At 34.0% G+C, this 19,718-nt stretch overlaps 1 protein-coding gene across 1 annotated transcript in view; it reads right to left on the bottom strand.

Moving 5' to 3' along the window:
- Window positions 1–4,853: 4,853 nt before the first annotated feature.
- The window catches only part of ETNK1 (ethanolamine kinase 1), a 67,501-nt gene continuing 52,636 nt past the window's right edge, over window positions 4,854–19,718 (bottom strand). Inside the window, exons 6-8 of the mRNA XM_031938455.1 lie at window positions 19,262–19,422; window positions 11,092–11,165; window positions 4,854–10,739 (exon numbers count right to left, since the gene is read on the bottom strand). Of these exons, the coding sequence (XP_031794315.1) occupies window positions 10,667–10,739; window positions 11,092–11,165; window positions 19,262–19,422 (308 nt within the window). The 3' untranslated portion in view covers window positions 4,854–10,666. The remainder of the gene's footprint in view (window positions 10,740–11,091; window positions 11,166–19,261; window positions 19,423–19,718) is intronic.

The raw sequence follows: 19,718 nt of genomic DNA, 5'->3' as shown, positions 1-19,718 counted from the left end.
ACACTGTGCAATCGGACGGTCATTAGAGTGCCAGCTGGCCAGTACTTTGGCAAAGATTAAAGCAGACACCTACATGCTGGTGTAGGAGGATCAATAGCAGCTGAAGTTAGTCTGCCTATGAGATGGACTTTTGAAGGCAAAACAGGAGTTTTCACTCCTTTTATAGTTGAAAAAATCCCCATCAATCTGTGGGAAGGCGTTTTACAGCAATTAGGATTAAAATGAGTACTTCGGTTTTTAAGCAGGGCTGCTGTTGAAGGCCTGCCAACACTTTCACCTTTCCTATCCAATGGAAAACTGATACACCAGTGTGGATAGAGCAGTGGCCCTTAAGTAAAGATAAATTCAGGCCTTATTAGATATAGTACAGGAACAGCTTACCAAGGACATTAAAATCTTCTCTAAGTCCTGGAATTCCCAGTGTTTGTTGTGAAAAGAAATGGAAAATGGAGGATGTTAATGGATTTAAGAAAAGTGAATGAACAGATGGAAACTATGGGAACTCTTCAGCCTGGACTTCCATCTCCTACTCAGTTGCCTAGAGGAATGGCCTCTTTAGGGTCATAGATATTAAGGATTGTTTCTATTCTATCCTCTGGATAAAGGAGGATATGAAAAGATTTGCCTTTTCAATTGCCCAGCGTTAACTTAGCTGAGCCTTATAAAGATATGAATGGACAGTTTTACAGGGAATGAAAAACAGCCCTACTATGTGTCAAATGTATGTTGCTGCTGTCTTGGTCCAGTAAGAAAAGCATTCCCAAAAGGTATGCTATTATATTACATGGATGACATTTTGGGATGTGCACCTGAGGAACAAATGTTAGAGGCATGTCTACAAAAAACCATAGAAACACTAAGGAATTACAAATTATACATAGCACCAGAAAAATTCAAAGACATGCTCCTTTTAAATTTGGGATATGAAGTATACCCTAAGGTGCTTACCTTAAAACTCTCCTTAAGAACAGAAAAGCTAAACACATTGAATGATTTTCAGAAATTGATAGGAGATATCCAATGGATGCACCAGTGTTGGCTTGACTACCTATCAGTTAAACCGTTATATGACATTTTAAGGGAGACAGTGCTTTAAATTCACTGCATAGCTTACAAAAGAAGCTCAAGAGGCTTTGAGAAGTTGAACTGGCTTTATCAATGTGGTTGAAAGAGTCACTCAAAAACCCTTGGAGATATCAGTTTTTGCCACACAAAGAGGCACCCACAGCAGTCCTTCATCAGGACACAGTGTGATAGAGTGGGTGAACCTCCCAGCACAACCAGATCAAAGCCTTACACCCTACCCAGTGCTTGTGGCTAGAATTTTTATTAAAGGCCACTAAGCGAGCATACAATTATCTGGGACAAGACCTGATAAGATATACACCTTTATACCAATACACAAATTAATGTGTGTTGGGAGACCATCCCAGAGTGGCAAATTTTATTACCATGGCTCCAAATTTTTACATGGGTCTCCATTAAAGATAACTAGATTATTACATAATTGGCGATGGACTCTTGAAGAAAAGTTTCTAAAGTTTCCTCTTCAAGGATAACAATCTTCCCGGATGCATCCAAACATAATATTTGTGCTGTGTACTCTCATGATCTAACTATAAGAGAGTAGTCAGAACTCCTTTTCAGTCCACTCAGCAGAATAGAATTATCGCGATCATTCTAGCTCTTACTTAATTATCCAGGAGACATAAATATAATATCTGATTCGGCCTATTCAGTAGGTGTGGTACAAAAATTGCCACCAAATAAAATTTGCAGCCTCTAATATATATCAGCTCTTTAAAAACTTCAAGAGCAAGTGAGAAAACATCCAGGTAAGATCTATATATTACATGTCCATTCTCATAGTGGACTTCCAGGTCCCATATTTGATGGCAATTCAAAGGCAGATAGCCTTCTAACTATGTTGGTCAATACCCTTTGTTCCAAGAAGCTCAGGCATCTCATTCTAATATCATCAGGCTGCTCGAGCTTTACGTTTACAATTTGGAATAACAAAGAGGAAGCTAGGAGCATAGTAAAAGCCTGTTCGCTTGCCTTCCTTTCCACGCCCTACACTGCCTCCAGGAAGAACCTCGTGGTTTTGGAGACCCAATGAAATCTGGCAAATGGATGTGACCCATTATAAATCTTTTGGTCGTCTGTCTTTCATCCATGTTGTGGTAGACACCTTTTCAGGATTCACTTTTGCAATGCCAGCACAAAAGAGACAGCCAGTGGTCACTGAATTCCCTCATACAAGCATTTGCCATTATGGGTGTCCAAAGCAATAAAACAGACAATGGTCCTGTTATCGAAACATTTTGCACACTTTTTGTCAGTATAAGATTTTACACACCAGGCATACCTTTAATCCTCAAGGACAGGAATAGGGAGAGGAGAAACAGAGATATTAAGACACTACTCCAAAAACAAAAGAAAGGGGGAACCACAGGTAACCCTGAGAACTTCTAAATCTAGCTCTTTATACTTAACTTCTTGATTTTGACAAAGATGCACTGGCTCCGCTGACAAGGTTTTATAACCCACCGGAAGGTCAGTGTTCAAGTCGACAGCTCCCATCTTTAGATAATCGAGGTGATGTGGAGAGACCAGAAAGTGGTGAATGGAAAAGGACCAGATAGGCTAACTGCTTTGGGGAGAGGGTTTGCTTGTATCTCTCAGGTGGAGAAAGGAATCAGATGGGTGCCAACAGCCATATTCGCCTTGTCCATCGAGAGAGACAGAGCAGACCTGAAACAAAGGGGAAGACAGAAATATCGTGGTGCTGTTGCTGATTGTGCTCCACCATTGAAAGGCGGGCATTATGGCGTTTGACTCATGGACATCAAAGATTGTGGGACTTCAAAACCCTCAGGAATCATTGGATTCTCTGAGCCATAGGACTCAAAAACCCTCAGGAATCATTGGATTCTCTGAGCCATAGGACTTGAAAACTCTCAGGAATCATTGGATTCTCTGAGGACATAGGACTTAAACCCTCAGGAATCATTGGATTCTCTGAGCCATAGGACTTGAAAACTTCAGAATCATTGGATTCTCTGAGGACATGGACTTGAAACCCTCAGGAATCATTGGATTCTCTGAGACATGGGACTGAAACTCTCAGAATCATTGGATTCTCTAAGAAATGTTAAGACTGTTACAACACTTCAAAATCTGCTGGAATCATTGGATTCCCTAACACATAAAAGACTTTTTCAGGACTTCAAAAACTCGGATCATTGGATTCTGACATGGAAACAATGGACAATAGATTGGTTTTGGACTATCTTTGGCTGCTGAAGAAGGTGTATGTGTGATGTTGTTTTTACCCACCTTCTAGGACTTCTGGTGATCTTTTCCAACACCATGTTGATTTATTTGTTTGTATTCTGCTACTTGTGTGTACAATTCATGTTTGTTACACCAGTCGAGCCTGCACTGACTGAGGGAGGTCATCCTAATAACCTCTGCGTTATTGCTATGTGCTTGTAATACCTCCCATGCTGATGGGTTTGCGCATAATAAGACCCTTCAGCCCAGAAACCCGCTAGCAACCTCCATTTCCCTTTGGTCCTTTTCATCTCCCTTCCTGAGATGTCAGGGAGGGCGTGATCATCTCCTTTTGGTCCCAGTATCTCTCTCCATTTAATAAACTATTGAATTGGTCTCTAACCTCTGTCTCAGTTTCTCTGGTATTACAGTGGTTAGTAGCAGTACAGAGTTGAGGTGTGAGAATCCCTTCTGGTGGCACAGGTTCAAAGAATTCACGACCCCAAAAGTTTGACTGGCAAAAGTTTTATTGGCACTGAAAAGTCAGTCCTGGGGAGATAAAAGTCCTAGCACAGAATTCTTGGAGAGAAAAAGCAGAGGTATTAACACTAGGAGAGGGTGTCTTCACAGAGGGCAGGGAGGTCCTGGTAGGCAGCTGTGCCACTTAGACCTCTGCAAAGAAATGAGTTTAAAATTGCCCTTTAATAGAAAATCTGAGACTGAAGTTTCAATTGAGATTACTGCCCTCAGGACTAGATTTCCAGTAGAATGAATCACTTAAGTTTGAACTAAGTGAGTGGTCCTGGACTAATTTTCAGCTCAATAAGAGGATACAGCTAGTTCTACCAGATAATGGAATAAAGACACTTTATCTTGATTCCCTGAGTCAGGCCTGTCCCAGAGGAGAGTTTCTCAGAGTTCCCTCATGGCTCTCCCCAAAGTCAGAGGACAGTTTTAAGGTGACCCCCATTATTGACTCCAAGTTAGGCATTCTACCAGTTGTCACCAACCTGTCTTAACATAAACTACATAGTTGAATATGTATGTATAAACTTTTTTGGAAGAATATTCAAGGTTAAAGCATTCTCTTCCTAATTTTCCCCTCCTTTGATGAGTAATTCAAAAACAAATATCCCTGTCACGTAAGTATAAAAACACATTTTCTTATCCGTTAAGGATATCTTCATCTTCCCTTAAACTGCCAATCTTTAGAACAAAATGGACAAGTCCATAAGCAACTTTCAACTGAGGGCACATTTTACTAGGATTTCTGTTAATAGCAGAAAGATACCTTCCTTGCCAAACCCTTTGGTTTCAAGTATATTTTATTTTTTGCGTGATTTCAATTAGGAAGCTTTTTTATTAGGATAAGAATACATAGTATATAGTATAGTGAATAGTGTGTCAGATCAGAAGCCCTGTCCCAAAGACCTACATTCAAATCCTTTCTTTGACACTAGCTGTCACCATGGGCAAGTCTAAGACTAGCCTCTTTGCACCTATAAATTGAAGGGATTAGACTAGATGGCCTCTGAGACTCCTTCAAGCTTGAAATCTATAATATATTTGTACAGACATGGAAGTTAGAACCTAGCTTTATTGTTACAACCAGTTTTTATTTACAGAATATAAATCTCTTCAAAAAGATACATTCCTTCATTTAATCAATAGCAAAAAGATTTATACAACAAAAACAAAGCTTAAACATCACTTTTTAAAAAGAAATACAATCGACTCCAATAATAGCTAATGATACATATAGCCAAAACAAATGAGGTTAACATCTTAGTTGTCACCAGCAACCCCACTGTATCCACAGAACATATTGACAAATTAACAGTAGTAAAAATTAAATTTTAAATTAAATGAAACAAAAACAGGAAGTATCTTCAATTTCAAACATTAACAGATTCTCAGACACACACATTTCTGAGGCATATCAAACACCTACACTTCAAGTTGAACTCATTTGAGAGGTATCAATACATTTTCAGTGCTGAGACTATGTGTAGCACTTACAGTATATACAAAGCAGCATCACACTACTACAGTTCACATTTGATAAATACAAATTTAAGCCTTATGCCACAATTTCCAAATCTAACTAACACAGCTAATACAATGACTTTGAATTTAATTTTGTTTTTCCATCTGATTTTAAGGAAGCTGTCATTTAAGCTCTCAAAGCAATAACTTTTCTTCCAAAAATTTTTTTATTTTAAATTTAAACAATACTTAAGATATTATGGAAAGTGACTTGGGATGTGTAAAGGCTTTTGAAATTCAGCAGTCTAAAAAAAAAAGTCTTTGCTGATTTAATTTTCATAGAGTTGGAAAACTCTAGGGAACCACTGCTTTAGAAAAACTGCTTTAGATGATCAGAGAACACAATTTCCTGCACAGCACCATATTAAATATATGACAGCACATGAGATAGGTGCAAAGTGATTTTAAACATTTTGTTTTTCCATTCCAGGGTCTTTTCCAGGCCACAGAGGTGACTTCATGACATATGGAAGTAAGGTTCACTATCATGGAAAATTTCTCATCCTAGTCCCCCCCCCTAACTTCCCAATTATCTAAGATAGTTTTTGCTTTTTAATTCACAACCAATGGCCAATAAAGAATTTCAATGTCAAAAAAATATTACAGCATGGGCCATCTCCTACTTCTCATTGCTAGTTTTATTTAATAATGTAAAATGGAGCCTATCACCACCAAATTGTTACATTTTAAACAAGGAAAACATTGCAAGTTCATGGATAATTTTTTAAAAATTTTTAATTTTTTTTTTTGTTTTGGATTAAACCAAATCTTCAGTATCAGAACTAAAAGGCTATGTATAGAGAAAACACGTTTCATAATCTAATCCATAGTCTACCACATGTATATTTTTAACATGAGGAAAAAGTGAAGTAGACCAAGGTAGAAACTAACCAACATGTTAAGTTTATACAAGATCATTTTCTAATCTGCAATTCCATCATTTTTCTTTCAGAGAATTCTAAAGACTCAAGTATATTTAGTTACCTTTAAAAAGATCAATGAAAATAAAATGTTCTTAAATTAATAGAAACATCAGGGTTGCTTTGCCCTCTGTTTAATACATGTTATTGGTTTCACTTCCAAGTACTTTGTAGGAAAAAATATATTTTTAAAAAAATTTTCACTCTTTACGTGTCAAACATGATGGAAGAAAATACTTTCATAACAACTCTGCAACCCTAATTCTATTTGCAACCAATAGTGATGTAAATCAAAGTATTTGACAGCAACAAATTGAGTCTTTGAGCTTAAAATATTGGGAAAACCTCATGTTTTTTATAAAAAAAATATTGCATTGGACACAAGTTTACATGATATATGCAATACACACATATACACATTTATATATATTCTAATCTTGTATAAAGTAATTTTTAAAATGACTAATCACATATACTAGAAAATGGTTGGCCAAACACTACTCTAATTTCTTAATAACATGCCAATTGTTATAAAATGTGACATAGGCTTCCACATACTCAAATCACATTAGATAACTTGTAATCATAAGAGAAAATGGAAAGCAAATGAGAAATACAGTACATAATTCCCACAAAGCAATTTTTTAACAAAAGATGTGGCTACTTTTATAATTGTTTGCTTATAGCTCTTGATTCCTTGAGGAAAAATTAGGATTTCCTGTTAGTTTAAAGCAATCACAATTAATGCCACCATCACCCTTTCTTCTGACATCTTCAAAGAAATTATTGAATCAGTTTTTCCAACAAATGAAAATTTGGGAAATATTTAATAGGTTAAACTCTTGTGTCCTAAAGCCACAGATTTAAATGCTACCAAAAGCAGTGTTGTAAATAGAAATTAAGACTACCAAATTATATTTTGTACAAGTCAGGATTTATAAATTACAGAAGGGCTGAAAAGAAACCAAAGGGATAAAACTATGTAAAAATTTAAATGGAATGGTTTCTATTTTACCTGACACTCTAGAAAGAGAAATTTTTCTTTAAATCAGGTAATATACTTCAAATGATGTTAGAAAGTTGGATTAACATTTTAGTCTCTGCTACCATGCTAGAACGAATATACTTATGAAGTTTAAGATGGATGGTTTATATTTGTAGAGATTTAAATTTTCTTTTAAGAGATATGAATATTACACTCAGATTTTCCTCTTGATGTAAGAGTTAAATCCTTCCAAAACAGAGAAGGGGTAAAAAAAAAAAAAAAAGTTTTCAATCAACTGTTATATAATATATAATTAAAACTAAAAAAAAAAATGCAGTTCTATTTGCCTAAGACTGTACTGAATTAAATCACTATCTTCCAGGAATCTTTACTTTAACAAAGGCTAAGTGCTAACTAATAAAGTTAATAAAACCTATAAATTAAGTACTGCCCTTAATGTAACAGCATATTACAATTTTTCTTAAGTTTCATCTCTCTTTTCTTCCCACTGTATAAACAGAGCCATCAGATATGCCAGGTTAACAAACAACAGCAGCAAAAAGGATGTGAGGAGATAAGGAGCTTGATTATTTATAGAGAAATTTCTACAAAAGCAAATACACAAGCTCATAAGTGTAAGTTATAATTCACACTAATTTACACATATTTATTTACACTGCTTTATATACATGGCCAGACCTGGTTAATTAATTTTAATGTTCCAAGTAAACTTAAATAAGCATACAAAAAGTATGTGACTTATTGCCACACCTTTGTAGGTTTCCAGAGACTGGTAATAAAAGAAAAAAATTAAATATGATTAACCAGGTCTGATTTTACAAATGGTAACAGAAGAAAGGAAATAATTTACTCAATGTTGCTTTTTAAAGCACCCAGGCCACTATGGTCTACTGACTAACATTGTGCATACCTGAATGTCACTTATATAACCCTCTTCCTATTTCCAATACCAGGTTTACTACAAGTTGAGTTATCATGTATGACATTCAAGCCTCTTAACTTAGCATAGAAAAAAGGCAACAGAATGGCATTTCAGCAAGTCACAAAGAAAACTTTTTATAAATGTTTCTAGAGCTCTGAGATTTTTCCTTTTTAAATTCCTTAAATGGTTATTGTGAAGCAAATTTAATTTTTCTAAAAAAGTACTATCTGCACTATGATCCCATAAACCAGTGGAGTAAAACAATCATAATACTGCACCCCTCTCCCCATCAATTCCTCCTGCATGCCAGAGATAAAAAGCAAGACTATATATACATGCCCGTTCTGTGCCCATTATCTATATACACAATGAGGTGTGAATTAGGCATATCATTGTGGAAGAAGTGATTGTCCCTACCAATTCATCATTCCATATTAATCCCTAAGAAAAACAGAGAAGAGAAGGCTCTATTAGTTTACCAGCAGAGTAAGCTCAGTGAGAATGGTCAAAATCTACAATTTCCAGCTTGAGAAGACAATCTGAGAAAAATAAAAAGGATATTTTCTACTGTTTTCAAAGGTCTGACAGATACAAATTGTTAACTCTTTACATAACCAAAAAGCAAAAAATCAAAAATGTTTTATATTTTCTCCACAGTACTTGTTATTCTCTATGAAGAAGATAAAAAATCCACTAAAAGAACTTTCATAAACTCCACATCCTAATAGTAGAGGAAAACTTCATTTTCAAATAATTTAGAGTCAAATGAAACAAACTACTGATTCCATTATTTTGTTAAAATAAAATCAAAATGTGACTAATTTTAATAAGATTGAAGGGGAGGTAGAAAAGTGAATCTTGATTTAATACTGTTATGAAAAGAAATTTCTTTTAAGATATTTACTTAATGAATTTTACAACTTTAAATGACCTTTAAAGTTTTCTATAAACTGCTTTCAAGAATCTTGAAAAGTGCTTGTCTGAAGGTTTAAAGGTTTAAGTAATCTGAAAATTAGCATTCTTAAAAGAGGGTGTGTGTGTGTGTGTGTGTGTGTGTGTGTTTTTCCCTGCAATATTTAATTGTAGGATAAGTTTGTGCTTGCACATTCTGAATATGCAGGCACATCATGTCAACTTTATATGGGCACTTATGTGACCAAAGTGCAAAACTTGTCAGGACAATTGTTTAAAAAGTTGACTATCAAAACTTCACACAGCAATTTCAAAGCTTAAAGACTGACTCCTACCTTATAGAAGTTCCTTCTTCCCTTCCCCAGGGTGACCAGCCCCCACCCTCCATTTTTTAAAATAAAATCCAAAAAAACCAATACATATCTTCCTTTTTCCTTAATTCACATTTTGGAATTCAAAGATTTCTTGGCATAACAATTTAAGTATACAATGATCAAATCTTCAAATTTATCTGTAAAATATTTAATTCTTCACAGCTTCCATATATCACTTTGAACTTTATATACATTCATCAGCAATAGTCATTTGTTATAAGTCTATAAGCATTCTAATTTTTTTCCTAGTACTATCTAATTGTGCTAAAGATATGAAACCAAGTTAGGAGCATAGAGGCTGAGTGATTAAATATTTCCCTTCCTTTTGTTTGGGGGAGAGGGGTATCTTAGAGAAGGGGAGTAAATTGCTCATTGACTCACCCTGACTAGCAAATGGAAAAGTAGAATGTTTTAAAAAGATCATAGTGCTGTTCAATACATAGAATTACACATAATTTAGAAATAATTGTATGTAGCAATTTAAAAAAAGGGAATAGTGAAAAATATTCACATTTTAGATAAGAAAACACCCTCTATCATAAAGATTTTGCTAAGATAGTGTTAGTAAATGTATTCCAGGACTAAAAGGGTAAGTAAAATTTCTATTCCCAGGAGCAATTCATTCCAGTATTCAACTCAGAAAATGTACCATGCCATGAAAAGTTTTACCTCCTAGCCCAGAATTAAATAATCTAAATTTATTATACCTTGTTCCTGGCATTTCAAGAATAAATGACTCTTTACATACAGTACAACAAGATTATTTATAATGAACACCCCAAAAAACATTTACCTAAATTAATCTAATGTTAAAAAAATTTTTTTTTTTTTAAAAAAAAAAGAAACAATTTCATTACCTATATTCAATTCTTTTACAAAAACTAAGGAAAGCAGCAATGGAATCAAGTTAAATCTATAATAAATAATTCACATATAACAGATTAAATGATCAAAGAAAGGATTAAATTGCCATCTCTACAGACCTTTGTAGATTTAACAAATTTCTAATCCATCTCATACTGACAGTAGGTACATTTCTGAATTAGATGTAATATTTAAAGATAAGTTGGCTGTTTAGAGGCATCAGTTATAAAGCAAGATAACCAAATGAAATCACAGAATTTTAACAAATATTAGCTGTTCAATATCTGTTTTCAAAAATGGTTCACAAGGATTGCGTAGTCACTTGAGGTTAACTAAATATCCTTCTTTACGCAGGTAATTTTAATGCAGTGACCTCAGGCTTCATTTTGAAATACTGCTTAAAACGAACAATTGCATACCTAATGAGAGAAGAGAATTATAGCAAAATTAATAAAAACTGAAAAACATAAAATTTTTTATTTCAAGAATTTGAAATCTATGCAGATTAAAAAAAAAGCTTCAGGATTTAAGGACAATTTTTAAAGTTTGTTATTTTTAACATAAGTTTTATGTTATTGTGCCATCTACTGGATCTTTAAAAAATTACATTTCGTATTTAGGGAAGAGACTAAAGATTTCTTCACGATCCAAAAACTATTATCTTTACAATTTCAAAATATGTAATGAAAACGCTTTATATAGGTTTTAAGGGTTAGACCAATGCAATCCTAAATCAAAAGAAAGTACACTTAAGTAAAAATCAAAACTTACCCAAGGAAATCAAAATCAATGGTAGAATATTTGGCTTGAATTAAAGCCCACAATCCCCAAAAGAAATGTGAAGCCTAAGGAAAAAGAATAACCTTCATGAAATTCAAACACAGCACTTTTTATGAGACAAGCAATAAAAATGCTAATTTTAACATTTTATGCCAAATATTCCATATTTATGCGAACTGTTTAATTATTTTCAAATACTTTATTATCTGTAGTGCAACAACTCGTGTTTTTAATCTTAGCTTTGTGAATGGTAAATCCTGAGTGCCTAAAGGTTATGATTATTTTCTCCCCTTTGTTTAGCACCAATTATAGCTCCTATGATAGTAGGGAGGAGGGAGTAAAACTTGGAAGGACTTTGGATTGGATTTTAGGACACCTGCACAAATCCTAGGTTAAGAGCAGTTATCTGTGTAGTTCTGTAAAAGTAACATCTCTTTGGGCATGTTTCCTACTTCTATAAGGTGTGGGCATATTCGATTAGTCTAAGATTCAAACCAGCCCTAAATTCAATTCTAAATCCTGCTTGTTGTTCCAGGAAATTTTTATTTCTTTTTCAACTTGGTTCCAGAAAGCAACTAGGAGAAATAAGTGAGTGGAAAGTACACTGGGGACAAATTTCAGCTCCCTGCAAGGACAAATTCTTAACAATTAGACTTCTAAAATGAAATAGGCTTCCTTGAAAAACTAACAAAATCATCACTAAAGTCAGAACTCCTTCTCTAGAATACTGTTGCTGAAAAATTATTGGTTGTTGAAATCCCTTCAAACTCAGATTCTCAGACTTCAGGAATCTCTTCTTCTAAGTCACACTCTATAATCTATATCCATCCCACCCACTTTGAGAAACACAAACTTGAAGTAGCCAAACAACCTAGCCTCTGGGCAGTTTTGCTACTAACAGTGTGAACCACAGGCAAATTCTATTTCTCTTCTGATATTTAGTTTCTTCATCGGTAAAACAAAGAAAACTTTCCCAACCTCACTGGTATGAGAAAGGTATTCTGGAATATACATGTGTTACATGTATCGATTTTTTCCTATTATAGTTCCAAAATTTTACCTTCCAAAACTTTTAAGCCATATGCACAACCCATCTTCCTCCCTCTCTCATGTCTCAACTTCCCTCTTCCCAATTCTACACACAAAAAAAATCTCATATCATTTTCTCCTTTGTCCTTCTCCTTGCCAATGTCAATTCCTGTCTTTAATCCCATATTCTGTCTCTTCTCAGAGTTTGTCCCTTGATCATCCACTCTCTAATTTACAATTTTTTTTTCCTTATCTACTGGTTCCTACAAAGATAGTTAAAACACACTTCATTTGATCTTACTATTTTCTCTAGATTTCTTCTTTTACAGTCAAATTCCAAGGAAAAATTGTTCTTGCCTTTACTTATACACTTCCTACTCCTCATTCCCTTGAAATCTGACTTCCAACCCTATCACTGGGCCTATCATTTCTCCAAGGTCACTAATCATTTTTAACTGATAAATCTAATAATCTTTCCTCAATCCTCAGCCTTCTTGAACTCAAGCCAGCTAACATCACCTCTCCCCCCCTTTTTTTGAGGCAATCAAGGTCAAGTGACTTGCCCAGGGTCACCTAGCCATGGAGGTTCAACTACTGTATATGCCTCCATGCCAACCAAGACTCCAAAATCCAGCCCTCTTCTCCAAATTCTCAACCCCACAACTCCCAGTGCCTGTTGGACATTTCAACTAAGTGTTTTATAGGTGATTCCTACTCAGAAAAAAAAAAAAAAAAAAAAAAAAAAAAAAAAAAAAAAAAGCATTTATCTTGTCTACTAAACTGCCTCCATCTTTAACTTTCCTATTAAAGGTATTACTGTTCTTACAGTGAACCAGATTCATGACCCTTGTATCATCCTTGACTCTTCTCACTCACCCCTAATATTTATTAAAAGTCTGATTTACTTGCTCTTCACATCTCTTGCATTTGTTCTCTTTCACTCACATCACCACCTCTTTTCCCTTCCTCACATTACATGAACTATAACTATAGTAACAGCTTTTAAACTGGTCTCACTATATTCAGTCTCTCATTGCTGCAATCCATCCTCCACAAATCTCTAAAGTGATATTTCTAAAGCATACATCTATGTCACCTGCCCCTCAAAAAGCTGTGGTGGATTTCTACTGCCTCTAGAATAAAACGCTAAAACAATATTTCATATTATTCATATTTCATTCACACACAACACAACCCAGCAAACTTGTTTCCTATGTGACTTTCCAGGTTCTCTCACTCTGTCTCTGCATCACCTGTCCATGCCTGAACACTTCATCTTGTAACTCTGAGAATCCCTAACTTGTTTCAAGGATAAGATCAAGTGCGGCTTTTAAGAGCACTTCCCTTATTCTCCCAGTTATTAATTATGTCTCCACACCCCAAGAATATCTGCTTACACATTGTGTGCCCTCATTAGTAGAGTGTAAACTCCATGAGGGCAAGTTATATCTAATTTTGGTATTTGTAAGACAGCCTATATAATATCTGACAGTTAGGTAACTAATAATGTTTACTAAATTGAATCAATATACAGAATTTATTCAGAAACTATACTTACAAAGGATTCCTATTAAGATGAATAATTCAAAGGATCTGTGTGTGACTATCATTATGGATACTTCTCCTTCCACACTTCGGTGGATCATCTTCATGAATGTGATTCATGATTTTGGAATAAGCTTCTCTAAGATGGTGTCTGACTACACAAAAACTCTATTGACAAGCTTCAACTTAAAGCCTTTCCAGTTTGTACTTTATTCTATTTGATTCTATAATCTTCAAAAACCAAGAATCATCTCCGCAATCCAATGAAGTATGTTCAATAACTGTTTTTAATGATTATGATAATTGCTAAATGTCTTGCTTTGGATGGTGATTCTTGTAATACACTGTTGTTAAAAACAAACAAACAAACAAAAAAACCCTTTATTTCCTAGCACAAGCTTTAGCCAAATGTAAAATGGGTTATCAAAATGCCAAAAGCAATGGTGTATTTGATATATGTATTAGGGGGTAGGGAGGGAGGAAGAAGACATGAAAACATTCCTGCTAAATTATTATGCTCTTACTAATTAGTTGTTTTTTTCCAAAATGAAGCAATGTAGTAACATGGATAATCATTTATAAAAAACTTCACAGTATTACAAAGTACTGTCCTCACATTATAAAATAAATCATAAAAAACACTATTATAATCCTTCTTAAAGATAAGAAAAATGAAGTATACAATCACAATTGCTAGTAATGAAAATTATTTACCAGGAAAAAAAATAGAACTAAAAATTGTAAGGAACAAATCAAATAAATACAAATAAATTAAAAGTAAAAATTTTGCTACATACAGCTAACTCAAGATTACATAAGTTTTATATGTACCATAGTCCAAAATTTTTATTAAGTCTAAAGTCTTAATTATAAAATCTAATTGTTTGAGAAACTTATCACAATGTTTGCTTCTACTTAAAACATCCACATCCTTAATGAAATTCAACAAATATCCCTACCCTAATAACAATCTCTAATATTTTCCTCCACCCCACTTTCTAATCTATTTCTCTAATCCTTTTATTTTCCAACTGCTAAACATCTCCTACACCTTTCTTGCTAAATTTCTCCATATCAAAAAAACTACACTACATTCCTGGTATTTTTCAGTAGTACCCCTTCCATCTTCAAAACAACTAAAACTTCTAACATCTCATAAATTACCAGTTCTCTAATGCTATCTCTATCCTTTATGGCTTATTTTTCTCTGGCTTCATCAATCACCTCACCCTAACAGCCTTCCCCCCAACCACAATCTCCTGTCTTTCCACTTCTCCAGAATGCTACCCCCCCCCCTCACCTCTACTCTGAATCTGTTCTATATCTTCATCTCAACATCAGATTCCCTTAATTTTATCCTATTATTATTATTTCTGTCCACCATCATTATTAGGACTTCACTGGTCAATTCCCCTAGCTTTACAATGATATATTCACATTCACAAAACTCAGTTTTTTTTTTTTTTTTACAGCTTTGAACTATTGCTGTTCTTGTCTTAAATCCCCAACCTTGAAGAACATCACTTTTATTTTCTCTGTTTCAAGTCTCAGACCACAAAACATTGTTAAATAAAATCACAAAACTATGCCACGAAGCTGTCTCCCCACAATGTGTACTATCTAATCTTAATTAACAAGGCAACATTTTTATTCATGCCCTGTTACCTTACTCACCATCTTCTCACTCTCTTACAGATGGTCTTGCTTCTTTACTCTGAGGTGATCATTTAAATCAAGAGACAACAATTACATAGTATGTGCAGGACGACCTTGTTTGGGGGTGGGGGGGGGAAGGGAATCTCTATTTATCTACTAACCACAGAATTACGGAACATCTCAGAGATCACATCTAGTCCACATTTGAACAATTATACTATAAACATACCTAACAAGTTTTTACTTGACAATCTTCAAGAAATTGGAGAATATATTAAAGAAACTCATTCCACTTTTGGATCATCAGAAAGCTTTTCCTTCCATTTCCTAAGTTTGGCCCTTTTCAAGTCCCACTTTGGAGATCTTGGAGGTCTTTCCTCTAGGACCAAACAAAACAAGCCCTCAGGCATAACAATTCTAATACTTGAAGACAGCTAAGTCTTTTCTTCTCGGAAGGTAAGCATTCCCATTTCCTTTAACAGATATGGCATGCCCCTAGAAGTTCTTCACAATCCCAACTACCCTCCACTGGATACCATATAGCTTATTTGCTTATCTATGTCCTTTCCTGAAATGTAGCAACCAGTTTTGAACATAATATCTTGGATTTGGTCTGATCAAGGACAAAATAAAGGGGGATTATTTCTTTACACTATTATTGTCATTGACGTTTTATATCCTAGTAGCTTTTTAGGTTACAATACATTTCTGATTCATGGTAAGCATTTTAGGCCTTGAAAACTATAGCTTTTTTTTTTTCAGATAAATTACTAGGAAGTTACATCTCCCCCCATGTAGTAACAAATAAAATTGATTTTTGGAACCCCAAAATACCTTTATTTCTAGTAAATGTCTTTATTTAGTACACAAAATATTCTAATCTTTGTCACTTAAGTTACTATTTGCAAATTCATTAAGGATGCCATCCTTTTTCAGGCAAGTCACTAATTAAAAAAAAATCTCAACTAACACAGGGCCAAATGCAGATAAAGATTAACACAAACAATGAAGTCTTTAGTCACAGACATTCAAGCAGGTCAAAATTTATCTAATTATTCTATCATTTAGTACAAATCTATATGTCTTTTCTTTACAACAGCATGAAAGTCTTTTGTTAAATGTTTTGCTAGAATCCAGGTAAAAATCCACCATACAAATAGAATGGAACTCGGGGTTTTCTCTTAGCATGAAGAACTAGCAAGGAAAATAAAGAAATCAATAAATCTGGGGTTTCAAAAGCAAGAGTAACTGACCATTAAGTTGATAACTCTGGAAAGAACAATTATACTGACTTCCACTGTAGCATTTTATGTCATGTTAATACTGCTTTTATCCTTTGTCTGAACTCTGAAATCTTCTCTAATCAAATTTAGAAAGATACTTCTGGACCTATGGTCCAGGCTTTCTTAACCGTTTCTATATCAATACATTTTAAGGAAGTGATAATTTCCCCCCCAAAGTTCCCATCATTTCTAACCTACCATAGATTTAGAGGTAGAGGAGACTGCTTCCTATTTCAGATGAGGAAACTTGAGGCCAGAAAGTTTCTTAAGGTTACACACATGGCATGGCAAAGTCTTAACTTGAATGAGCCCAAGTTCTATATTGCTTAAAACAAACAAACAAACAAACAAACAAACAAACAAAAAAAAAAAAAAAAAAAAAAAACCCAGCTCTCTTTTCTACTGTACCATAGCAAGTTTCCCCTACTTAATGAGAATTGGATTTATATGTTGCCTGGTTTTGAATAAGAAACGTCAATCACTGCTCTGCGTTAGAAAAAAGAGCCATTGAGATGAAACTGAAATCTTTATCATTACTACAATGTGGTTCCATGTTTTCTAAATCTGTAAATTACTGCCACTTTCCATCCAGGATGCCCATGAATATAATTCAATGACAAACAATTCTATTTATCTACTGAACTTCATTTCAAATGCTTTCTGTGCTGATTTCCCCCTTTAGTTCCTGGATTTCTTAGTTAAGTATCTTAATATATAATGCTTCTCCAACCCCAAACCCTTCTTTATGAATAACCTGTATTAAGAATATTTCAATTAATTATGCCAACTCTCCAATTTCTCCCTCTAGCTCCCTTCCCTATCATCTACAAAGAGTCAGGTCTCTACTGCCCTCAAATGCCTTCTCTTGACTACTTCCTCCTATATTTTGTATCCCTCACTAATCATTTATACAACCCTCTGCGATGACTTCATTCCAACAATATTTTTGAAAATATTGCAGTCTTTTTTCCAACATAAAGATTTCATTTTCATTTTATTTTCTCCTCTTTGTTCTAAGACACTGCTCTCCCAAGTTCTATCTTGATATAGCTGACCACTTTTTTAAGTCTTTTACTTCTTAAGTGGGCTTGAAACACAATTCCCCCTTCCTCCTCTTGCTTAGATTATAAGAAGTCTCCTAACTAGTCTTCTTATTTCTACTCTCTAATCCATCTTTCACACAAATGCCAAAATAATCTTCCCAAAGCACAAGTATGAACATTATCTTTTCAAAAGTCTTAAGTGACTACCATTAAAACAAAAACCCAACCCAGGTATCGTAGGCTCTCCATAACCTGGCAGCAATACTACTCTTGTAGTACCTTTATTCCATACTATTACTTCTTCACATAGTCTATGTTGCCATAAAAATGTTTCCCAATCTTACCCTGCACCTATGTCTACCCTCAAAGTTATTCACAAAGGTCATTCCCCCTCAATAACAGCCTATTTTCTTGAATAAAAAAAAAAAAAAAAAAAGCAAGATTTCCATATGCTTTGTATACATTCTTATCACAAATCTTTTATCATAACTAACCCTAAAAGAAAGAGGTTATTAAGATATAAATCCTTTAAGAATCAATAGACAGATGCTTTCCAAGTTTAACTTCATGACACTTTGGATATTGTCCAATTCAGTTAAGGGATGCTCTAACAACTTTGTTGTATCCTCAAGAATATTGTTTTCAGATTATTTAAACCTATAAAGCTACTACTACTACTATTAAATAAGGAAGAAAGAGTTGTCTTGGGAGTCAAGCAAATATTGATTACTTTTAACTCCAGAGAGGATAGTAATCAGAAAGAGAAAAGCATCAATTGTACATCAAAAAACATTTTGGATTTATAAATCATGAAATTGCTATTTTTTTTTTAATCTAGATGAATCAACATTCAATCATAAACATCAAGAACCTTAATATTTCATTCCATAAAATGAAGATACTAAGTGCAACCTGTGATGATTTCATTTATATATGTTATGTTAAAGTGTTATGGAACAAATATGGTTTGAATATTGTATACTATAATGACAGAAGGGAGGCAATGAGATATAATACAAAAAGCACTAGACTGTCCTCATCCTGCCTTTGCTACAATTTATTTTTGAAACTACCTTTTCAGGATTTTCTTATATATTAATTTAAAAAAAAAAAAAAAAAAAAAAAAAAGCTTGGACTAAATGATCTCTAAAATCCATTCTCTAACATTCTAGTGATTCTATGTGGTTGAAACCATTACAAACAATTCCTCTCATGTGTAAATGAGAAGATTAGACTAGATGGCCTCTTAAGGTCTCTCAATTCTAAACCTTTGATCATATGATCCAAAGCAAAGGCCAAATGTAATGTAATGAGTACTGCTGAAATGGATCATGAACTTAAGATTTGGTGGGGGGTCTTCGTTATATTAAAATTTTCACTTTAAAGGAGGTTTAAGTAAGATTCCCTTGTACAAAGAGGGGAAAAAAAAGTCATAAAAATGTTTTCCTTCAATTACTTTTAGCTTGTATACTGAATTAGTTCCTTATTTATAAAATACAGCTCAAAAATCACTAACTGTATTGTATCTACTGACAAGATAAAAAACATTTACAAATTTTATTGTCATGAGAAGAATTTTTAGCAACTATTAATATTTAAACTTACCAATGCAAACTGATTGACTTGAATAAATAGTACTTCTACTTCCTTTTCTGTAACATCTGTCCCAAATCCTTTATACTCCTTATAAGCTTCAAGGTAAGACCTTAGCCACTGAACTTGTAGTTCTCTATTTGGATAGAGATTATAATCTACATCACTTACACCTAAAATGTGAAGGAGAAAATAACATAAAATTAAAGAAAATTTTATTTTGTCCACTCCAACATTTCATCCCCCCTCCTTTTTTTTTTTGCAGAATTTTTTAAAAAATGCTACTAAATCTTAATCAGGATACAAATTATCAAGTTGTCTTTAGTGACATGACTGGTAAAACTCTAGAAAAGTTACTCAAGTATCTTCATTTAAATTGTAATACTTTACCCTTATGCCTGAATTGCCCTCTTAAAATTCTCTTTTAGTCAAATCCTACATATTCTTCAAAAACACTTCTTTCACTAGG

This window comes from Sarcophilus harrisii, chromosome 5, assembly GCF_902635505.1.
Source record: "Sarcophilus harrisii chromosome 5, mSarHar1.11, whole genome shotgun sequence".
NCBI classification, from domain to species: domain Eukaryota; kingdom Metazoa; phylum Chordata; class Mammalia; order Dasyuromorphia; family Dasyuridae; genus Sarcophilus; species Sarcophilus harrisii.
This window is presented reverse-complemented; position numbering and strand designations above follow the sequence as displayed.